Source organism: Lontra canadensis, unplaced genomic scaffold (genome assembly GCF_010015895.1).
Source record: "Lontra canadensis isolate GAN:19392208 unplaced genomic scaffold, GSC_riverotter_1.0 scaffold30, whole genome shotgun sequence".
In the NCBI taxonomy this organism is placed as follows: Eukaryota; Metazoa; Chordata; class Mammalia; order Carnivora; family Mustelidae; genus Lontra; species Lontra canadensis.
This window is the reverse complement of record NW_022631024.1, coordinates 15,761,990-15,782,620: the sequence shown is the minus strand read 5'-3', so window position 1 is coordinate 15,782,620 and position 20,631 is coordinate 15,761,990. Positions and strand designations below refer to the sequence as shown.

At 46.9% G+C, this 20,631-nt stretch overlaps 1 protein-coding gene across 4 annotated transcripts in view; it reads right to left on the bottom strand.

Annotated features, from left to right (window-relative positions):
* FUBP3 (far upstream element binding protein 3) overlaps nt 1-20,364 on the bottom strand; it is a 49,759-nt gene extending 29,395 nt beyond the window's left edge. For 2 of the 4 annotated variants that reach the window (XM_032866092.1, XM_032866094.1), the window contains exons 1-2: nt 20,234-20,363; nt 7,538-7,643 (exon numbers count right to left, since the gene is read on the bottom strand). In XM_032866092.1, the coding sequence (XP_032721983.1) occupies nt 7,538-7,643; nt 20,234-20,317 (190 nt within the window). In that variant the 5' untranslated portion in view covers nt 20,318-20,363. Of the gene's footprint in view, nt 1-7,537; nt 7,644-18,468; nt 19,329-20,233 lie in introns of all 4 variants that reach the window. The other 2 variants (XM_032866095.1, XM_032866093.1) reach the window with 2 other exon arrangements.
* Between the last annotated feature and the right edge of the window lie 267 nt (nt 20,365-20,631).

The following is a 20,631-nucleotide window of genomic DNA, read 5'->3' as shown; positions in this document are numbered from 1 at the left end:
AAAAAAAAAAAAGGCACTGGATACATTTTCCCCCACTAGCTAGGAGAAAAAGGTCTTCCTCTTTCTTCCCCTGAAGAAATGCTACAAAGTATCACTGAGGAACATACCCAACTTTGTAGTATGCATCAATTTTAATAGTTAACCCCATCCCCCCACCCCCAACAAAAGCCCGAGGAACGACAGCACCCGTCCTCCTGGCAGGCGCACGGACAGCAGGCGCAGGCACGGTGCACAGAGCAGCAGACCACCCGCAGGTGAGTGGGTCGGCTAGGAGGGAAAACATCAGCACTTTTTATATAACTGACCAGACAAGCAAATAAACCAGAGCTTCCTCTGCAGATTTCGGGAACAATCCTGCCCGCGTCCCAGGCTCCCCGGCTCCTCTGACTCTGACTAATGCCTTTCCGGGCCCTGGTTACGGTCGGGCATACCTACGGTCCGCAGCAGGGCCTTCTGCCGCTTCCAAAAGCGTTTTCATAAAGCTTTCCTCCCAAGGACAGTACAAAGGCTTCCTGTGTTCTCAGGCAGCCGCTCTCCAGCCAGGGCCACAAAACACTGACCTGCTGAGTTCAGCTGAAAGTCCTTAGGCCAGTAATCCATCACTAATTTCTGCAAATTACTGTTGTTTAAAAAAGTGAGAGTGGACTCAAGCTCTTCTCAGTAACAGCACCCTCACTTGCAGTCTCACGGGCTTTGGCGGGCGGCGCGCTAGGTGCCTCGCCTGCAGAGCCCAGCCAGGCCCACAAGAGCCCCAGGAGGCACCAGGCCCGCTCTACCAACCAGGAAGGCGGAGGGGTTCCTGTGCCTCCTTGAAGGCACGCCGGTCACATCTGTCTGGTCTGGGCCCTGGGCCAGTCTGGGGGTCACACAGTGTGCAAGGCCATCTTGGCCCTCGAGAAGCAGAGTCCAGTAGGGCCAGGAGGAAGCTCGGAGGAACAGGGACCCGATCCAGTCTCCCAAGGCTGTGGGGGCGTTAGGAACCCCACCAGCACCCACCCTGGGCCGAATGCCTGCCCACACACTGACCCAAGGAGCACTGCAGTGACACTAAGAGGAAAACCAGGTCTATGATACATGTTTGTGGCACTGGGCCTTATTTGCCTTTAGGCCAGAGGTCATAAATATCAACTTGGGGGATCATGACCAGCTTTATTAAAAACCAAAATAGAAAACAAAGGGCACCATATGTAGTAAGGGTATATATTCCCTTAAACTTTCCTTTCAGCTACACGTGCTTTAGTGTGTGTGTATGTCTGATGGAAATACTGTTGAGTGGCGTGAGTGGCGTTTCACAAGTTTGAAAATAACTTGTTATAATTCTTAGGATAACCTCATAAGATTGGTATTAATTCCATTTTACAGGTGAGGAAACAGAGGCTCAGAGAGGTTAAGCAACCTGTCCAAAGTCACACAGTTAACAAATGGCAGAGCTGGAATTCAAATCCTACCCTACCACTTTGGAGCCCACATTTTCTTTTCTTTCCTTTCTTTCTTTCTTTCTTTCTTTCTTTCTTTTTTTAAGATTTGTTTATTTTGAGAGAGATATAGAGTGTGTATGAGTTCATGTGTGTGTACTACTGGGAGGAGGAAAGGGAGAGAGAATCGCCAGCAGACTCCGCACTGAGCATGGAGCCCAACTCAGGGGCTTGATCTCATGACTCTGAGATCACAACTTGAGCCAAAACCAAGAGTCAGATGCTTAATTGACTTGAGCCTCCCAGGTGCCCCGGAGCCCATGTTTCCAAGCATGCACTATCATGGCACAAGAGACAGAGACTTTGGTTCAAGTCTTCCCTCTGCCACTTCTCAGACATCAGCCCTTGGTCAAACCACTTCTCCAGACATTGGTTTCCTTATCCACACGAAAAGGAATTCAGGCTTCTGGGTTCTTTCCAGCTGTCTTTTTAAAAAATTCTACAAAGGGTCTTCCCCCACCCAGCTCCATCTCTGCGTCCCAGCAATCGCCTAATCCATTCTCCGTTCCGAAGATGTTTCATAAATGGCATCACACAGTATGTAACCTTTTGGGATGGGCTTTTCTCGCTCAGCTGAATTACCTGCAGCTTCATCGAGATTGTTGCATGTATGAATGGTTTGTTCCTTTTGTTGCTGAGTAGTGTTCTACCGTATGGATGTGCCATTCTGTTGGCCGCTCACCTGCTGAAGGACAGGAAACTGGGCTGTTTCCAGTTTGGAGCTATTACAAATAAAGCTGCTACAAAGATCTGTGGACAGGTGTCTGTTCCTTGAGAATAAACAGGTCTAACTGTGCACTAAATGGTGAGCACATGCTTAATTTTCTAAGTTTTCTAAAGAGGCTGTACCATCAGATATGTTTTTAAAAGCTCCTTGGGTGGGTCTCACACCCAGCCAGGGTAGAGAGCCACTTAGGCTCCCACATTTCCTAAAAGGGTTTTGAAAAACTCTAAATCCCCTTTTAATGTGACATCTAAAAGTCATCCCTAGGTTAACAGGTACAAAGAACACAACAGGTATGGTGTAGAAGCCTCAGCTGTTTCTCAGTTGTAACACTGATGTGACAGATTTATTAGGTCATCCATTTCTGTGGATAATCTCTCTCTACTCCGTGTGATATCTAGTTGGCTAAGCCAACTGTCAAACCCATCAGAGATCACACTTTGCCAAGGGGAAAAAAATCTCACTTCCTTTCTCCAACTCACACATACATGTTAATATGCCCCTATATGACTACCACTCACTTCTAAATCCTAAAATGGATGGATGGATGGACGGGGAGGAAGGGACCACCCGAGTCTCTGCGATGAGTTGCTACTGGAATAAAAATCAAAATCAGATCCTGTCCCTTTCAATACTTCTTCCCAAGACTCTCATACTTTGTTGTCTGGGGATGCCAGAATTCTGGACTCACAGCCTCTTGACGCATCTGAGGATGGGGATGTGCCCCTGTAAACCCAGAGGAAAGGTGGCAGGGGACCCAGAGAGGAGAAGGGCACAGAGTCTCCACCACAGACCCCATTCTCAGAGAGATCCATTTTAGGAAAGAGGCGGCCACAAATGGAAGAGCTGGGACAGGACTCTTGGAAACGCTTCCCCCCACCTCAGGGGTCTTCAATCCACCTGCTTGAAGACTACTGCTCGACAACACTCCTGATCCCAACCCCCATCCCTGCCCCATCCCGTCCTGTCTCCCCGCGCCTCAGGGACTAAGGTTTAGTCTTGGCTCCGCATCCCTGCGGCCCGTTACTCTCCTCCTTCAGGGACGGCACCAGCACGTGGTGGATTCAGTTTCGCTCTTTTCAAAGCAAAGACTCTGGGCCCTGCGGGCTCCTGCCAGAGGCGGTGCAGACCCCAGGCAGTGGTCCACGCACCCCCACCGCCCAGCAGCAAGAACCCTGGCCCTCCCCACTACCTAGCACCGGCACCTCTCATCCCGCCTTCCCTCTTGCAAAGTGTGGATCTTAAAAAAAAAAAAAAAAAAAAAAAAAAAAAAAAAAAAATCTCCCCTCCTCATTCTTGTTTCCTCCTTCTCTTTGTCCTGGGCCACATGTGCTGAAACAAACCTCTGCCAGGGCCACAGCAATCTTCCTATAAGTGGTTCCCGCGAAAGCAGTCAAGAACTCTGCCTTCAGTCACCAAGAACGCCACCTAGACAACGTTCAGAAAGGGTGGTACCACCTGAACGGTGGTACGTAAACCTCAAAGGCACTGAGGGCCTGAGGGCCAGCTCATGGCCACGTGCCGGGCTCCGGCGCTTCCAGATTCCTCCACTGCTTTCCAGCTCTGACAGCAGAGCTGAGTTGGTGGGACAGAGCACATATGACCTCGAAGTCTAAAAAAATTTACCGTCTGGTCCTTTAAGAAAAGTTATACTAATCCCTAATTCAGATTAAAATCGGTACTTCTAAACCTCTTAGCTAATACCAGTCTCTTCGATTTGGATCTTATGTTTCACGAAATTTCCTAGATGTTATTTGTAGGACATGGAGAGAAAGAATGGAAGCATCAAGCATGTATTCACCTACTACGTAAGGGAGGGAGGGAGGGAAAGAAAGAGCCCGTCTCCAGGATCGCAGCCTGTAGAATCCAGCAGAAGGCCACGATACACCCTGGTACCTGCAGGATGCCCAGGGCACAAATGAACGGCTCTCGAGGTTCTGAGATGTGATGTCTACACTCTGCTCAGGTGGGTGTGTGAAAAGGGGGAAGCGGGGAGAGGGGGAGGGAGGAAGAACAGGGGCAAGACAAGAGACTAGGCGGCACCTGGCAAGGCACTGAAGAAAGTCGAGAGATGAGGATGGGGCCGGGTTCTCGGGAGGACGTCCTGTCAATTCTGGGTTCTCGGGAGGACGTCCTGTCAATTCTGGGACCTAAGGACGGAGCAGGACTCAGCCACGTAAAGAGCTGGGAGGGGGATGGGTTTTGGGAAGAGCAAAGAGAAGAAACAGCTGAGCAGGCTACTGCAGAGTGCCGGACGACGGGGAGGGGGTAGAGCCGGAGAAGAAGGGCAGGTTAGGAAGGGCCAGACCCGCCCCCCCACCCCCGCCCCCATTACTGGAAGCTGCCACACGTCTCAGAACAGAGGAATGGAACTGGTCAGACTGGCTTCAGCGAGAGGCCTCAGCTGCAGCGGGAAGAAAGTACCAGATGGAAGGGCTGCAGGAAGATTCCCGAACTGCCGGGCTGCACCTCCAAGACTACCATGAAGTGTGGGTGCCGAGACCGAAGACGCTAATACTTACGATGACCTGACCCGAAGCAGATGGCAGCGGAAGGACTGCTCGGCCCAGGTCAGGGCACCGAGGCAGGCGAGGAAAGCCCGGCTCTGACCCCTTCTTGCTGGGCTCCGAGCGGGCTCACGAGCCAGCAGTGTGATAGTTCCAAATGCCCAGGACACAACTAACCCGGTCCCTTCCTGCAACAAGAACAAATCTTTTCCCTTACTCTACCTGTTTCTGTCCTCTGACTCATGTACTTGTTTGCAAATCTCAATGTCCTGCAGAAACCCTGAGGCTTCCAAGGGTTCTCTCTGGTTGACTTAGGAGTTGAAGCACTTTTAAACAGGCCCAAGTAATACCTCCAAAAACTTCTAGGGGAGTGACCTTCAACGCCTGAGAGGTTAAAGAATCCAGCTTTCCAGGAAAGTCAGAAAGTTCATGTTGCTAAAGTGATCTGTTGAACTTCTGTCAAACAAAACAAAACAAAACAAAAAAACCCCCAAGCCAAACCAATGGAAAATGGCAAAGCTCTGGGAAACTATTGCTCAAAAAAAAAAAAAAAAAAAAAAGTGCAGGAATTCCTGTTTGTTGTTCGTCTCTGCTTTTCTAAACTCTGATGAACAGCACAGCCCTGACCCCTAGGAAGCTGTCAGGTAACCATGAACATCACTGTCCTTGACGGGATCTATTTATTCACTATTTATTTATCCAAGAGAAAGGGAATGGCCCAGTGACCTTATTATCCCTGTCAGAAGACAACCGTGGCCTACCCTGAAAATGCTCCAAGCGTCCAGAATTCTCTCTGACCTCCAACGGCACATCCCCGATGCCACAGGTGGAGACCAACTTGGAGGAAAACAATTTACGTAACTCTGTTGTTGGAAAGCTGCACGACTGGGGAGGATTAACTACTGTCCTGCCCCGTGTAAAAAGCCTGAGGAAAGTTTCTCGTTCTTCACGTAGTCTGCTGTGTAAGATGGAGAGCTGGGCCTGGACGGGAAGGCTCTTTCTCAGTTCTTCCCCACTCTAACTGGGCTTCATATTTAGAAGGAAGAAAAAGAGAAACCGTGTTCCTTTTCTGATTCTAAGGGCTCAGTCCCCCAAAGGCAGACATGGAAAAAAATTATGGTTCTCAAAACAGAGCTGAAAATACACCACAAAATAATGAACTAGAGTTCCAAATGAGATTCTAGAATTTCCTGTGATTCCCTAGCTACATCTGCCTGCTCCCGAGGTCTCTTTCTCCATAAACTCAGAGCCTTTTATGAATGTCTTTCAAATGGGTGTGCAGCGGATTAATGGGAGAAGGTCAGCCCAGTGCCCGTGGTTTCATTTGCAGATATCTAGGTGCTCTTTATGCAAAGGACACAGTGATCGCCTGTGCTGTGCACACACAGGTTTTACACTTCCCGCCACGCACGGGGTGCAAGCAAGGCGGGGAGTTGTGAAAGGTATTGATCGTGATTTCTGGAAACAGAGGGCCAGAGGGACTGTCCATTACCGGGGCATGTGCTCAGAGCCAGACAACTTAGTTTTATTTTTATATCGATGTCCCATAAGAGGAACCAAAGCATGACTGCCCTGAGAAGGTAAAAAGGTCACTCTGCATTACAGTTTTTCATGTCGGCAAAAACGCAGATGGTACAATCGGTCATATTTCTTCTAAGAAATCACTAACACCAGTCGAATACAAAAAGATCACAGGGCAACATTCTGGAATAGTACTTTAAGTGGTCCCCTTAGCTCCAGTGGCCCTGGGTTAGATTTTGTGTGTGTGAGCCCATAAACAGTCCCTTTAAAGAGACAAGAACTTTTACACCCAAAAGAGCGCAGCCCCCTAAGACCTTCACCCTGTGACCCCATATGATTATTCCAAAAATGTTAGCACATTTAAAAACAATGGCAATCTCCCCTTTAGGATTCCCCAAGAAATGTGAGAGACCAGTCATTCCACATTACATTTTTTTTCCATGTACATCAAAACACGCACTTTTTCTGGAAAAGAAAATTACACGGTATCTCCTGTTGTACATCTTGATTTTTTTTCCCTTTAATAGTACGTCGTGGAAATATGTGCACACACATGTGGTTGGGCACATGTGCAGAAGGACAGAAGACACAGACCCCCCGCTGCACACATATTCACGTACAAACCAGTACATTTCAGATTTCCTTTCATAGCCATACTTTGTAGGACACAAAATGTGATCAAGGAAGTCGTTCTCTGTACACACACATCTGACAGATAGTCTTTGCCAAGGTGTTGGTGACAGGCCTTTCTAAGTGGGCTGAAGAGAGTAATAGACAGAAACCAGCGAAGTAACACACAAATGAAGGAAAGACCAGCTCTTGTGGGGAGAGCCTGTGGGGAGAGCCTGTTGTAAATGGCAGTGGTGAAAAACTCAGCAGACTGCAAAGAGGTCACCACCCCCTTGGCCCTTTCTTTAAATCAGGATGTAGCCACAGCTTCCTCAGGGCCGTGCACCAAATCTTAGCTTTTCTTTGGAGTAAAGTGGGAACTTCAATTTCCACTTGAGTATTTGAAGAGTGGAGGGCTAAATCAAACAGAATTCTTGAATCAAATTACTTCTGAGCTGATGCGCAAGGACCAAGCGAGTCTTTTACCTTAGAGCCTGGCTGAAAAACGTTCCCGTATTATCAAGGCAAGTAAGAACTCAAATGCGAGAATCGCGGAGAAAAATCATCCCTAATATGTCCCCTCCACCATTCCTCTTCAGAGAGACGCTGGAGAGAGCTGTTAAGGAAATGGGTGACACCAACTCCAACTTAACTGGCAGGTTCGCTACCATCTGAAAGGCAGACATTTTACTGCGACTTACCTCCATCATCCAAGGGCCGTTTCTGTACTCCGTATCCATACACTGAGGGGTCCACTAGAGGTGTGGAATTATTCAAGTGAGGAACTGAATCAATTTTAGCAGCAATCTACAGAGAGAATCAGATTTAAATGCTCAGTAACAAATCCTGGCTCCATGTGAGGGAGAAAGAGGAGAGTCCTCTTAAAAGGCCTGTTATCCCATTTCTCCCCCTGACCTAGATTAATGTAAGGCATTGCCACCAAGGGGACAAACACTTTCCACCGCTAACTGAATTTTCTTTTGGCCTTAACAATGTCTTTAGGAATAAAATACTTCCAAACGTTTGTCTTCTACAAATTAGTCTTAAGCAGTCACTTAAAATACAGGTATCCTGCATTCTACGAAGAAAAAAAAGGAGGCCAACAATATTAAGAACTTTGTTCAGAAGCTTTTATCACAGGGTTCCCTTAAGAAACAAGCTCCCCGATACTATTTAAAAGGCTGTGTTTGCTCAAACATGACAACTTGTTAGGAAAACATTCATCCTATAACTTCAATGCCTATAAAGTGATGATGTCATCTATGGAGAGCTAAAATAGTAAGCTGCTCCTCATTGGAAGTGTCCAAACAGTGGGGAGATGACTGTCCACACCATTTCAGAAGGATTCCTGCACTGGAGAAAGGGAGACAAGCTCTGAGAGCTATTTCAATTTTTAGTATTTATTATCAGTTTAAAAAAAAAAAAAAAAGATTGCATAGCTATTAAAGCATTTTCCCCCAGAAACAAATGCTATGGGGGAATTACTTATCTACTTTGTTCTCATTGGAAAATTAAATGTGATCTTCAGGGTAAATCAACTCTTTCATTTAATCAAAAGAATTATTTACAGCCACTGCTCTTGATGTTAGTCCCTAAGTTAAGCATTATAAGTAGGGGGGGAATAAGGGGCAGACAGAAGGGCTGTCCCATGAGAGCGAGTGTTCAGTGGTAGTTTTTCCGAGCTTGTCCAAATATGCCCAGAAATCTGAGACTTTCTGGAACCAACATAAATGACCTTAAACATATAATGTCTTAAACAAGACATAAATGTCTTACACAAGACAATCATGACACTGAAACCCCAAGGCAGGGCTTAAATGTCAGGGATCCGGGGTCAGGTCTCTCTGGTTTCATAGTTCTGTGGTGTTGGACAAGCCCCTCTCCCCTCTGCATGAGATCCTCTGGGTGTCCCACCACCAGCTGCAGAGTTTGGGGAAAGCTAACAACATACTCTCAACTCAGAGGAACTTTACATCCTAGAAAGCACTTCACAAAGAGCGCGGCTGTTAAAACAAGACAACTCATCCAACCAATGTCGAGGGCCTACTATGTGCCGGGCTCTGTTCCAAGCGCTGGGGTTCCTGTGGTGAACAAGAATACCTAGGCCCGGGGGCACCTGGGCGGCTCAGCTGGTAAAGCGTCTGACTGTTGATTTCAGCTCAGGTCATGATATCAGGGTTAGATCGAGCCCCTCATCAGGCTCTGCACTGGGCATAGAGTCTGCTTAGGCTTCTACCCTGCACCCCCCCCCCCAACTCTTTCTCCCTCCCTTAAAAAAAAAAAAAAGGAATAACCAGGCCCCTACTCCAAGTTAGCAGTCAGTGGTACTAGAGTGACAGGTACAGAGTGACTGGTACACAAGCTAACAGATAACTGATCATTTCAGCGGGTTATAAGCGTTATGCCAATAAGAGAAGACGATGACATAGAGCACTTTGGAGAGCAGGTCAGGGAAGGCCACTGTGAGCACATGAGGTCGTGTGATCTAAGACCTAACGGCTGAGTTGGAGCTGGCGATCCAACAGTCTGAGGGAGCACTCCAGGTAGAGGGAACATTCCAGGCAGAGGGAACAGCCTGTATAAAAGGTCTGAGGCAGGAGCCAGCCTGGTAGGGACGAGTCCAGAAGACAGAAGTCAACGTCACAAGAGTAGGGGGAACTAGATGTGTTCCAAGACACAGGCAAGGGCCAGTTCCCTAGGGCTCTAGGTCACGGTAAGGGCTTGGGTTTTATAGGAAGGGTGACAGGAAGCAACTGCGATGCGTACTAGGGGAAGAAACATGTTGGTTTATGTTTTTAAAAGGTCCCCTTGACAAGGAAAAGACATTCTAAGGGGAGAGGAGTAGGAAGACCATTTAGGAGACATTCTAGGTCAGGGCTCAGCAAACTATGGCAGCTGAACCACTTGCTTTTGTATAGAAAATTTTATAGGAATCCAGCCACACACATTTTTTGGTGGAGGAACTGCACCGAGATCATATGGTACACAGTGCCCACACAGGTCATTTACTATAAAGTCTGTGGGTCCCTGTCTAGGCTAGTGATGATGGTACCTGGATAGGTGCTTGTTTAAAATTATTAGTAGTAAATAATTAAAATATCAAGACTGCTGATAGAAACCTAACTCCTATATCCAAGAGGCCATTTTCTCTAAACAAAATACTGTACCAGTCTTGCCTAACAGCATTCTACCACTGACTTGTAATCTTGCTTTCCATATTTGTTTTGGATAAGTTTATGGGGGTTGGCTACTTACTTAAGATGCAAAAGTTACCTTTATGGGCCCAGCTGGTAAAGCAGGTAGATTAAAAGGAGAGAACACTGCCTCGGCTTGTGCCCCACGGAGACTCTTTCATTTGCTACAATAAACTTAGTTGTAAATGACTGATGGGGGGTTTTTCAGGATTGTTGGCTGGTTTGCTTTAAAAGATGACCCAAAATGTTCCCAGCAGATAGTGAAGATGACCCCAAAGCACAAAGAAAGGGGTACAAGGGCACATGATTATTGGTGGAGTCCCCCAAGAGAGGGCATGCCAAACCACACGAGACACAGAACCCCAAAACCTCAACTCGACACACATCAGGAATGCTCCCTGCTCCTTTCTGATACTTCTTTGCTTCTAGATCTTTTTCCTTCTTTCCAAAGCAGCTAGAATATTATTCCTGAGTCTCTGGCCTTCCAACTTACACAGTATGTTTTGCATGTTGCTTGAATGTCATTTTTTCCCAAAGCTGATATGCTAAAAATGTTACAATAGTTTCCTGTTCCTGAATTTGATTAAAGGCTGAGGCTTTCAGATTTGTTCTTAAGTCATGTTTACTTCAGTTATCTATAATTTGGGAAATTTCCACTAAGAGAAAAGCAGTACACACTACTGGTTAAGAGGTGTAGCTCTGAAGTCAACAGACGGCATTTGAACCCTGGCTCAACAAATGTTAAACAGGAGTTTAACAATATAATATACAATTGTATCATAATTTACACTGTACACATAATATTCTGTAAAGAAACAATGTATTCTTTCATCCATACAAATGTAACCTTATTTTAGTTTTTAGGTAGGCTCCACTCTGTGGATGTGGAGCCATCCATTTGTATGGATGCAGGGCTTGAACTCAGAACTGTGGGATCGAGACCTGAGCTGAAATCAAGAGTCAGATACTTAACCAACTGAGCCACCCAGGCACCCCCAACCTTAAGAAATGATTTTAAATGTCCACCAAAATGAGTTAAAATTTACTGTTTACTGCGTGCTGGGCATTCTGTGAAGAGCAGAAAAATATATATTTATTTTTATATATTTATAATATATTATTTATATATTTATTATATATTATTTATATAATTTATATATATTTTTATAAATATATATTGATTTTTTAGAAAGTTAAAACTTTTAAAAATGATTTTTATTTATTTGCAAAAAAGAGAGGGAACATGCTCTCGCACAAGTGGGGGGAGGGGCAGAGGGAGGGAGAAGCAGGTTCCCAGCTGAGCAGGGAGGCAGATGCGGGACTCCATCTCAGGACCCCAGGATCATGACCAGAGCTGAAGGCAGATGCTTAACCAACTAAGCCTGAGTGAGGCATCCCGGGAAGTGCATTTGAAATATTCTATCTTATTTATTCCTCACAATGACTTTCTAGGAGGTTGATACTATTTCAAGACAAGGAAGAGCGAGGCTTAGAGCAGCTGAGTGCCCCGCACGCTGTCACACACCTCCTAAGTGGCAAGAGGCCTACTGAAGCCCTGCCTGCCCAGCTCTAGCCTACGCTATTACCCACAGCACTGGGCACCTCCCCTCTCCCACCTAATACTCTATTAAACATTTTTCATTTCCCAAGGACTTAAAACCTAATGTTTTCCAGGGCACCGAGCTCAAGCATTTCCCCACACCGTAACTGATTGCTCCGAAGGGCAGCTGCTTCAGGGAAGTGAGGTACGTTCTCAGCTAATAATGGTGTAGGCCAGAAAACAAGTCACTGAAGCCAGGACACGCCAACCAAACCAAGGCCACTCCCTTCTTAACCCTGAAGGGACTCTGCTACTGACTTTTTAACTACTTGATTCCCTTTCCCCCCTTCTTGGGGGCAGGCCAGGAGGAAAATCTGTTATCTACCTGTGCTATTTTAGGCACCATAATAGATGAACTACAAATCAACATCACACGTATTTGACCTCGACTTTGAATAATTAGTGGAAACAAGGAGGAGGGGAGCACTGAACCAGGAGTCAGTCAAGGGTCCTGTTTTTCCAGCCAGCTCTTCCAGTGGATGACCTTAGGCGAGACTTTCAGTGGCCTCGTTCCTTGGGGTACTCACCTGTAAAATGCAGGGACAGACTAAACCAGTGTTTTCCAAAGAGAAGTATGCAGGCATTTTGGGGAGGTACATGGGTCAATGTTTTTAAACTTTGAGAGCGTGTGTGTGTTTTACGGCTATATATATACGGTTTTATACACATACACACACACACACACACACACACACATATATAAATGTTTCTTACAGTTACCTTCTATGCAAGGCAAAGTTTTCACTTACAATAGTGATTTAGTTTCCTTTTAAAAATATTAAATAAACAAACACTGAGGGTTCAATGATATGGCAAAAATCGTAAAGGTGCTACACACATCATTAAATTTAGGAAACATAGTGATTAATTATTCCCAGCGCACATTTTTACAACTAAAATTCTCTGACAAGTTTCTTAATTGAAGCAGTTCGCCTTGTAAATCCGAAGAGGAAGCTCTGCGTATCTCCACAGCTTTACATTTATTTAAACATTACACTCCACAGAAATAGGCAAAGCCATCTGAATGCCAAGTCACCCACGTCCCACGTCCACACAATTAAATATAGCTGCTGTTGATCCTCATGGATTCAGCAAACAGAACGCTCACACGACCCCCTAGGGAGCATGAACCCAACTTGCTTCCAGGGAACCTCTGCTCCACGGTCACTTGAGTGACCCTGCCCAGGCCCTGGAGAATACAAGGGCTTGACGGAAGGTGTCTGCTACCCACGGCAGAAGACACAGTACGTTACCTGCGCAGTTAAGCCCAGGCGCTGAGATCACGACCCAGACGGCAGGTTCTAGGATCATGGTGCACGGGAACAAGTCCCAGCTCTGCTTCCTACTGCCTAAGAGGTCCTAAGAGGTCACACTGCAGACAGTCTTGTGTCAGACTTATTGCACACTTGCTAAGTGCCTGATGGTGTCCTCAGTTCACCTCCACGGCAACCTTATAAAGTAGCTACTCTTGTCGTTATTGGGGGACCGGGAGCCTACCTGCCTGGAATGATATCCACGGGGATAATGAGACAACAACTTAAAGCACCCAGAACAACGCTGGGCACATGCTAAGAAATAAATGTTTGCTATTTCAATCTTTTATTGAATAATAACAGGAAAATATACAGATCCTAAGTTTACAGCTGACTAAATGTCCCAAACTAAAATACCTGTATCAACCAGCACTGAGATCAGGACACAGAACATTATTGGGGCCCTGAAGTTGGCCTCGCGCCCTTTCGCCATCACCTCCCAAGGGGAACCTCCTAACTTCTAATATTAGCTATTAAAAAAAATTATTACAACCACCAATGACCTCCATTCTCCAGATGAAGAAACTAAGGCTTAAAGAAGTTAAAAGAACTTGCCCAGTCGCTAAGCTAGTAAGTGGCAGAACCAGAACTTGAACTCACATGGGCTGAATCCAGAGAGTCTTTTTTTTTTTTTTTTAAAGATTTTTATTTGAGAGAGAGTGAGCGCACGTGCACAACCAGGGGGAAGGGGCAGAGGGAGAGAGAGAAGCAGGCTCCCTGTTGAGCAGGGAGCCCGATGTGGGGCTCAATCCCAGGACTCTGAGATCATGACCCGAGCCGAAGGCAGAGGCGTAACTGAGCCTCCCCAGGTGCCCGAATCCAAAGTCTTAATAAGCACTTCACTGTACAGTGACCCCGCCTTATCCACGGCAGATTTATCCCAAGACTCTGGATACCTGAAATGGCAGATAATACCAACCCGACTGCGTATTATATTTTTTCCTATACGTACATGCCTATGATAAAGTTTAACCTGTAAGTTAGATTAACGACAACTAAAAATAAAATAGAACAATTATAACAATATACTATAAAAAACTGTCATGTGAATGTGGCATCTCTATCAAGATATTCTGCACTCACTCTTCTTGTGATGATGTGAGATGAGTGCCAGAGGGGCTGTGAAGGGGTGTTAGGCTACTAGTGACCTTCTGGCAACATGTCAGGAGCAGGATCAACTGCTTCTGGACTTCGACTGCCCACTGGCAACCGAAAACCTGGAAAGCTAGGCCGCAGATAAGGGGGACTACTGTACCACCCTCTGGGGGCTTTGTGACCATCAAATGAGAGAACATATATGGAAGTCCTCACCTGGCATCTAGTGCAACAGGGGCTCGATGCATGGCAGCTACTGTTGTCATCAGAAATGGGGCCCCAGCTGATCCTGCCCTATATACTGGCATTAACCAGAACAAGGAATTCTACATGCCAATCAAATAAGGCACAGCTCTCCGGAGAAGCTTTCTCAGACAGCTTCATGCCACCAACATTTGGGCAGAATTAAATATTCCCTTCTCTATGTTTGCAAAGCACTTTATAAACTACCTCTAAACCATGGAGCTCACTGAGAAAGTTACCGGTTAAATTGTCTCCCCGCTATTGGGAGCTCTCTGCACGGTAGACCTGTCTCAATCCTCAGTACCGCTGGGGCAAAGGTTTTGAAACCCGCAACTCCAGGGCTTAGCTTTACAGAATTCACAAACCTCCTGAAATTACATACAAAACTATTTAAATGTTCCTGAGGGAGGTTGAAAGTTTTCAAGAGTTTTAAAAAGGTCCATGTTTCCAAAGTCAAAGCACAATTTCCCTAAAGCATAGCAAAGTTCTCGACCCACAGAAGGTACTCTTTAAGGGTTTGCTAAATTTACAGTGGATCTGGAGAAGCCCACCTGAAGGCAAAATGCTATGATGACCGGCGGAGGCTCGAAGCTGAACGCTGCTCCAGCGGGACTTCCAGAGGCCCTGAAGAGGACATGTCCATTCAGTTTGTACCCTACGTCCCAGCTAATGCCACCAGCACCCCCTGGATGCTTTGTTCAGATTCTGATTCCTCGGAGACGGAAAGTGACCCAGCTACCCCTGTGAAGGAACCGAAGCCTCAGAACGCAGAAAACAGTGATCCAAGAACAGCTGTGTATACTAACTGCTCGTGTGTCTCGAGAAAATGGCTTTATTTCCCTTCGGCTCATCATTTTCAAATATAAAATGAGAATCAGAACCCTTGTCCTATCATACCTGTCTGTTATGAGGACTAATCCCACGGTAAGATGAAACCAGCCACAAATCTGTTGGTCTTATCTTTGCGCTGGCCCAGCATCCAGGCAAGAGGCCCCGAGGTCAGCAGATCTTCCAATAATGGCCGGCAATCCGAATCACATCACTACCTCTATTAACACGCTCAGTTTTGCAGTGATCTGCTATTAGCTGGTTTGAGGATAAAAGTACAGTTTCTGCCCCTGAAAGAAATATTGGCTGCTCTTTCCCAAGTGTCTCTATAACAAAACTAAATGCAAAACATTTTCAAGAGATGTGACTTTTGACAGAGTAAAAGGATTGCACAGAAAAGATGTGGGGGGGGGGGAGTTCGAACAGATGCTCCACATAACATAATGGAAAGCAAAATGCTGTGGCCATTTTTTTTTTCTCCAGATCCAGCTAGATGACAGCTCAGAATGTTCAAGGGCTTGAAGGAACTATTAAGATTATCTAGCTCAACGTTTCCTGAAATTTGATCTGTAGAATGTGACTTGGTTTTATGAAAAGACAGTATGAAATTACATAACTTCAGGATATTTACAACACCCATCCCAAACTCCTATAGGACTTGATACACACAAGCATATTAAAGGTTCTGAGAAGTCCTGCATTAAAGAAGCTAATTCACCTTTACTTGACCCTGAATTCCCCAAACGTATCTGTCCATTACACCTTTCTCATGGAAGATGCACGAACGGCCTGTAGATCAAGTGTTGGGAATGGCTGACCCAGCCCAAGGTCAGATAGCTACTTGCAGGAGACTCAGGTCTTCTCAATCTCCCTAAACCGTTCTTCCCATTAGAAATTTCAAATAAAACCCAGATATGGCGGACCTGCAATCCGGAAAAGGACAATGGGGGAGAAAGCTGTTGATGATTAGGCATCCCAATGGCATCCCAGAGAGTCAAAGGGGCAGCTGCTACTCAGCTCCTGGGGAGTACCGCCATTCCAGATTGTGCCAGCAGTGTGGCCAGATCTTTTCTTGAGAAGCCAGAGAGCTCAATTTTTATGCGAAATCATTCTAAGTATTGGCACTGTGTGGGTCAAAACAAAGCATGCCTGCTGGCCCACTGTGAGCCTTCTCCAGCCCATGGGCCACTGGTTTGAGAACTCTGGTCTAGGCAAATTTGGATCTACGTAATAAACGGGACTTCAGGAGAAACCAGAGTCTGACGCTACATTTGGGCTATCAGATTTTAAAAAGAAAGATAAAGAAATTTCTGATGAAAAGGAGAAAAACTGCAGAAACAGACAGTGGAACGTATTGTGCGTTTCCCATGCACTTTTCAAAACCGAATAGGCAGTTCAGCAGTTCCATGAAAGCTGTGACCCAAATGGGGTCAGTCATGTCACGAAAACCCTGTAACAAGGACTTGCTCTTTAGAGGGGACTCTACTGGGTCCTATCAAAGCAAAGATACAGGAGCAGCCCACAGATTTCCTGCAAATGTTGGTTTTCTTCAAGTGTTTGAGAAAGCAAAAATGAATGCACATTCAGGAGTTAGTCCCTCATGAATCGATGACTTGAGCTACTTGAGCTGGGTGTGTAGGAGATAATCTCGGTGGCATACAGCTGCAATCAATGGAGCGCTCAGCACATATGCCATGAGTCAGAAGCATCATGTATTAAGGAAGCAAGGGCAGTCTCTTTCAGGGAGTGACCAAGAACCAATGAACAAAGGCTTTTTCTTTTAAAGGTGGATGCACATTCTCGTAAAGGCAATTTTGTGCGTGTACAAAGCACACACGCCAAATCATCTACCGCTTAGGCTCAAAGCTTGAGACGGCAGCGATGGCAGGCATCTGCGGAGAACCAAGGACATTCTGAGACCCCACACCAAGCACATTTCCCAAAATAAAGTGCCGGTGACAAACGGGTTCTAGGCCTACAGAACTGTCAACGGATTACTTCCCATAGATTCTACAGGGGCTTGGTCACAATCATTTGGGTGCTGAACCACCATGATGCCCAACTCCAACTGGCACCCGTCCCACTGTAAATACACTGTATTTATGTGAAGAATACCCCGGACTTGTGCAACACGGAAGCACTGACTGGGTCTAGATCAAAATAGGGCTTAAAGTCCTGAAAAGCATTAGCAGTTAGGCAAAGCAACTTCTTTCTGTTTCGGTGGTGACTGGCAGACAGCTGGCCCGAGGTGGGGAAGGCTGCCGGGCATCTCCAAGACACTGGTTGTTACACTGTCCTCTTGGCACACGAATGTGCGCACTGCATGCTGGGGGCTACTCAACCACCGGCAGCGGGCTCTCTGGGAACACGTTTGCTTTTAGAGAAAACAAACCAAACAGAACAGTTGTACCTACTTCTCCATAATCTCCATGAGGTCCTCCAGGAACCAGGGTCGGTCAGGGTAGAAGTGCACTGTGGCCACAAAACAGGACGGCCTAGCGTGTTCTGGCTTTGAGTCCACATCCCACCCCTCAGAGGACCCCGACCTCTCTAAACGAGGAATTTAAAAAATGTATGTTTGCTGATCTGCCAATGATGTGGAGAACGGGATGTGTTTCTTTTAATTCCCAGCACTCTTAACTCTTTATCAATGGGACTGAATCAAACCACACTTCTACACTTCAGTTCCCTATGGAATGGCTGCGTTATCCGTCTGTGCCAACCACTACTAACTCACTGAGCTTCACGCTGCGGCAGAAAATTTTACATTTTATGTGACATCTTCGTAGACTCTTTTTTGATCTAGAAATACCACGCTCAGAGGAAACGAAGAGTAACAGCTGGTTCCCTGTGTTGGAAAGAGTCCAAAGGATATGCAGGAGGCTTCATGATGCCAGGCAGGAAGCTAGTGGATTAGGTACTGGGCTCCACATACCAGACTTAATAGAAACTGCAGGTTCAAATCCCAGCAGGGTGGATTTGGACTTGGTTACAATCTTCTACATAAACTGAGCACAAGACGGCTCACTGCTCCCTAACAAACTTGTGAGGACTTTCTAGACTATTGTGGGTGTTTATGAGGGCACATAAAGGTCGGGTCGGGGGGGAGAGCTTTGCAATCATTAAAATACAGAAATACCTTATCTTTTATTTCCAGTTACTAGACAGGGGAAAAAAAAAGGCACATTTCTGCAACACGCTGCATATACAATGAAGTAGGACCATCATCACCCAGATGCCCCAATAATGTGAGACCCAATGCGGTGAGCTTTACTATAAAGCATACAACAGTTCCAATTTCTAACATTCCATTCTTGCCCAATTCAAATCTATACATAAACCTAAAATTACCCACAAACCTGTTTTTTCTTTAGTTTTTAAAGGCCATCAAATCCTTGGAGATAGTATCGACCACCAGCTGTTAATATTCAGAAGTAATACACTCACAGCACTGTCTCCATTGGGCTTAATACTGCTCCAGTCAATGGTGCATTTCAGAGCTGGGAACATTTCCAATGAAGTTTTCTTGGCTAGTAGTAAACACCACTGCTTCAACAATCCACACTGGGTCAGCCACTTAACAGAGGGTCTCCCTCCCTCTTGAGCAGGTTGTCCAAGAATATGAGTTCAACCACTGGCTCAAGAGAAGCAGAAAGTCTTCTCAATGGTTCAAAATTCATGTTACGTTCAACTACAGGCCTTCTGCAAACTGAGGCTGAGCTCTTTAGGGCAGTGACTATAATTCTTCCTGGATAGAGAAGGCCAACAGGTGATTGTCACATATCAGCACAAAGCGAAAGCCATTACATATTAGTAGCCAGTGAGAAACAAGGTTCAGGACCCTGTTCTGTAGAGGAAAGCAGTGAAACACGCCGGCAAGCAGAGTGGTGCAAGGGGAGCTGGATGGCATGTTCATCCATTACAGCCACTGGTGGGCTCTGAAGTTTAAGTAAGATGGATACTCACTACTGTACTGGTTGACGCCTAGGCAGTAAGTAACAAGTCAAGTCATCGGAAACAATTTTAGGTGGAACCACAGGTTTGGAAAGTTCTGGGATCCAATATAATGTCTATAGGAGCATCAGTATTAAAATGAAAAGTCAGTATCTGGGAAACAGGTAGGGTTCCCTCCCCTGGAATACTGGAAAGAGATGTAAAGACCATATCTTCAAGCGACCAAGTGGAGACCTTCTTCTAATACAATGAGTCCTGTGGCTTTCTGTTAGGAATCAAGCAGTAATTAGTTACAGCCCAACTTTTAAGGTGTCAGTTAGTACGCCTACAATTAAATAGGAAGAGATGATAAGTATAAGACACTCAGAAGCAAAGGTTTAAGTGTCAGAGGTAACTTGTAAGTTTTACACGCGATAGAACGACATGTTCTGCTCTAAGCACCATGCCAGAAGCCAGAGTATTTCTGGCAGGTCCCATATTCATTCTCCAGGGAGATATGCAACCTCTTAAAACCCAACTTATTTAAACTCTGCCAAAATGCACGACACTGTCTGATGGTAAGGCTTCACTGCTGGGATGAGTCCATATCACATTCTCCCCGAGAGAGCAAATTATTGCCCATAAGGGACTTCTACGTCTTGTGGACCACCCACACTTACTGAACATCTTCCTCTCTTCCCTCTCCAAGAGTAACTTCAAAAGTAAAATACCCTCGAATTCCTGCCACTCCACCCTCCGAATACACAAGTCCAAAAACGATGTTTTCCAAGTTTTAAGAAGCTACATGGCCTGAGACGGCCGCTTTCTGTCTACACCCCGGTCCTCACGGTGAGCTCCCCAGCCCCCACCCCTCGCGAACCTCAGAAGCCCACGCTGAGCGCCCTGCATGTCTAACCGGGCGTGGGGGCGCGGTGGGGCCAAGCGACCCGGGCAAACCCTTTCCCAGAGGCTGCACTTAGAAGAGCCGCCCGACAGGCTGGGCCTGGGCCTCGCGGTGGTGCCTTATCCCTCGGCTCCTCCGTCTGTAGACGCCCCAAGAAAAGGCCGAGCCCCGGAGAGGCGTCAGCCCAGGCTGCCTCTCGCCCCCAGGCTCGACCCCCTCCTCCCCATCGGGCCCGGCCCGGCCCCGCCTCGGGCTCCCGTGCTCCCGCCAGCCGGCCGCGCCCGTACCTGCCGGACCCGGTGCAGGGCGTCCACGAAGCCCTCGGCTTTCATCCCCACCGGAGCGCTCTGCCCCTGCACCAGCTCCGCCATTACCGCCCCGGCCGCCGCCTCCGCCGCCGCCGCCGCCGCCGCCGCCGCCGCTCGGCTCCCCCGTCCGGCCTCCAGCTCCGCTTGGGGACCCGTAGCCGGAAAGGGAAAGTCGCCCCACTTCCGGCGGAAGGGAAGCCGGGACGCTCAACGCGAGAGGAGCCGTGTCTGTGGGGCGGGGTCAGGGCACGTGATCACGGTCTGGCCGGAAGTGGGGGCGGGGCCGCGGACGCGTGGGCGTGTCCAACGCAGGAGGTTGCACTCCGGCCTCCAGCACAGGTATCTATCTGTTCCCAGACCAGATCTGGGCCGGGCCC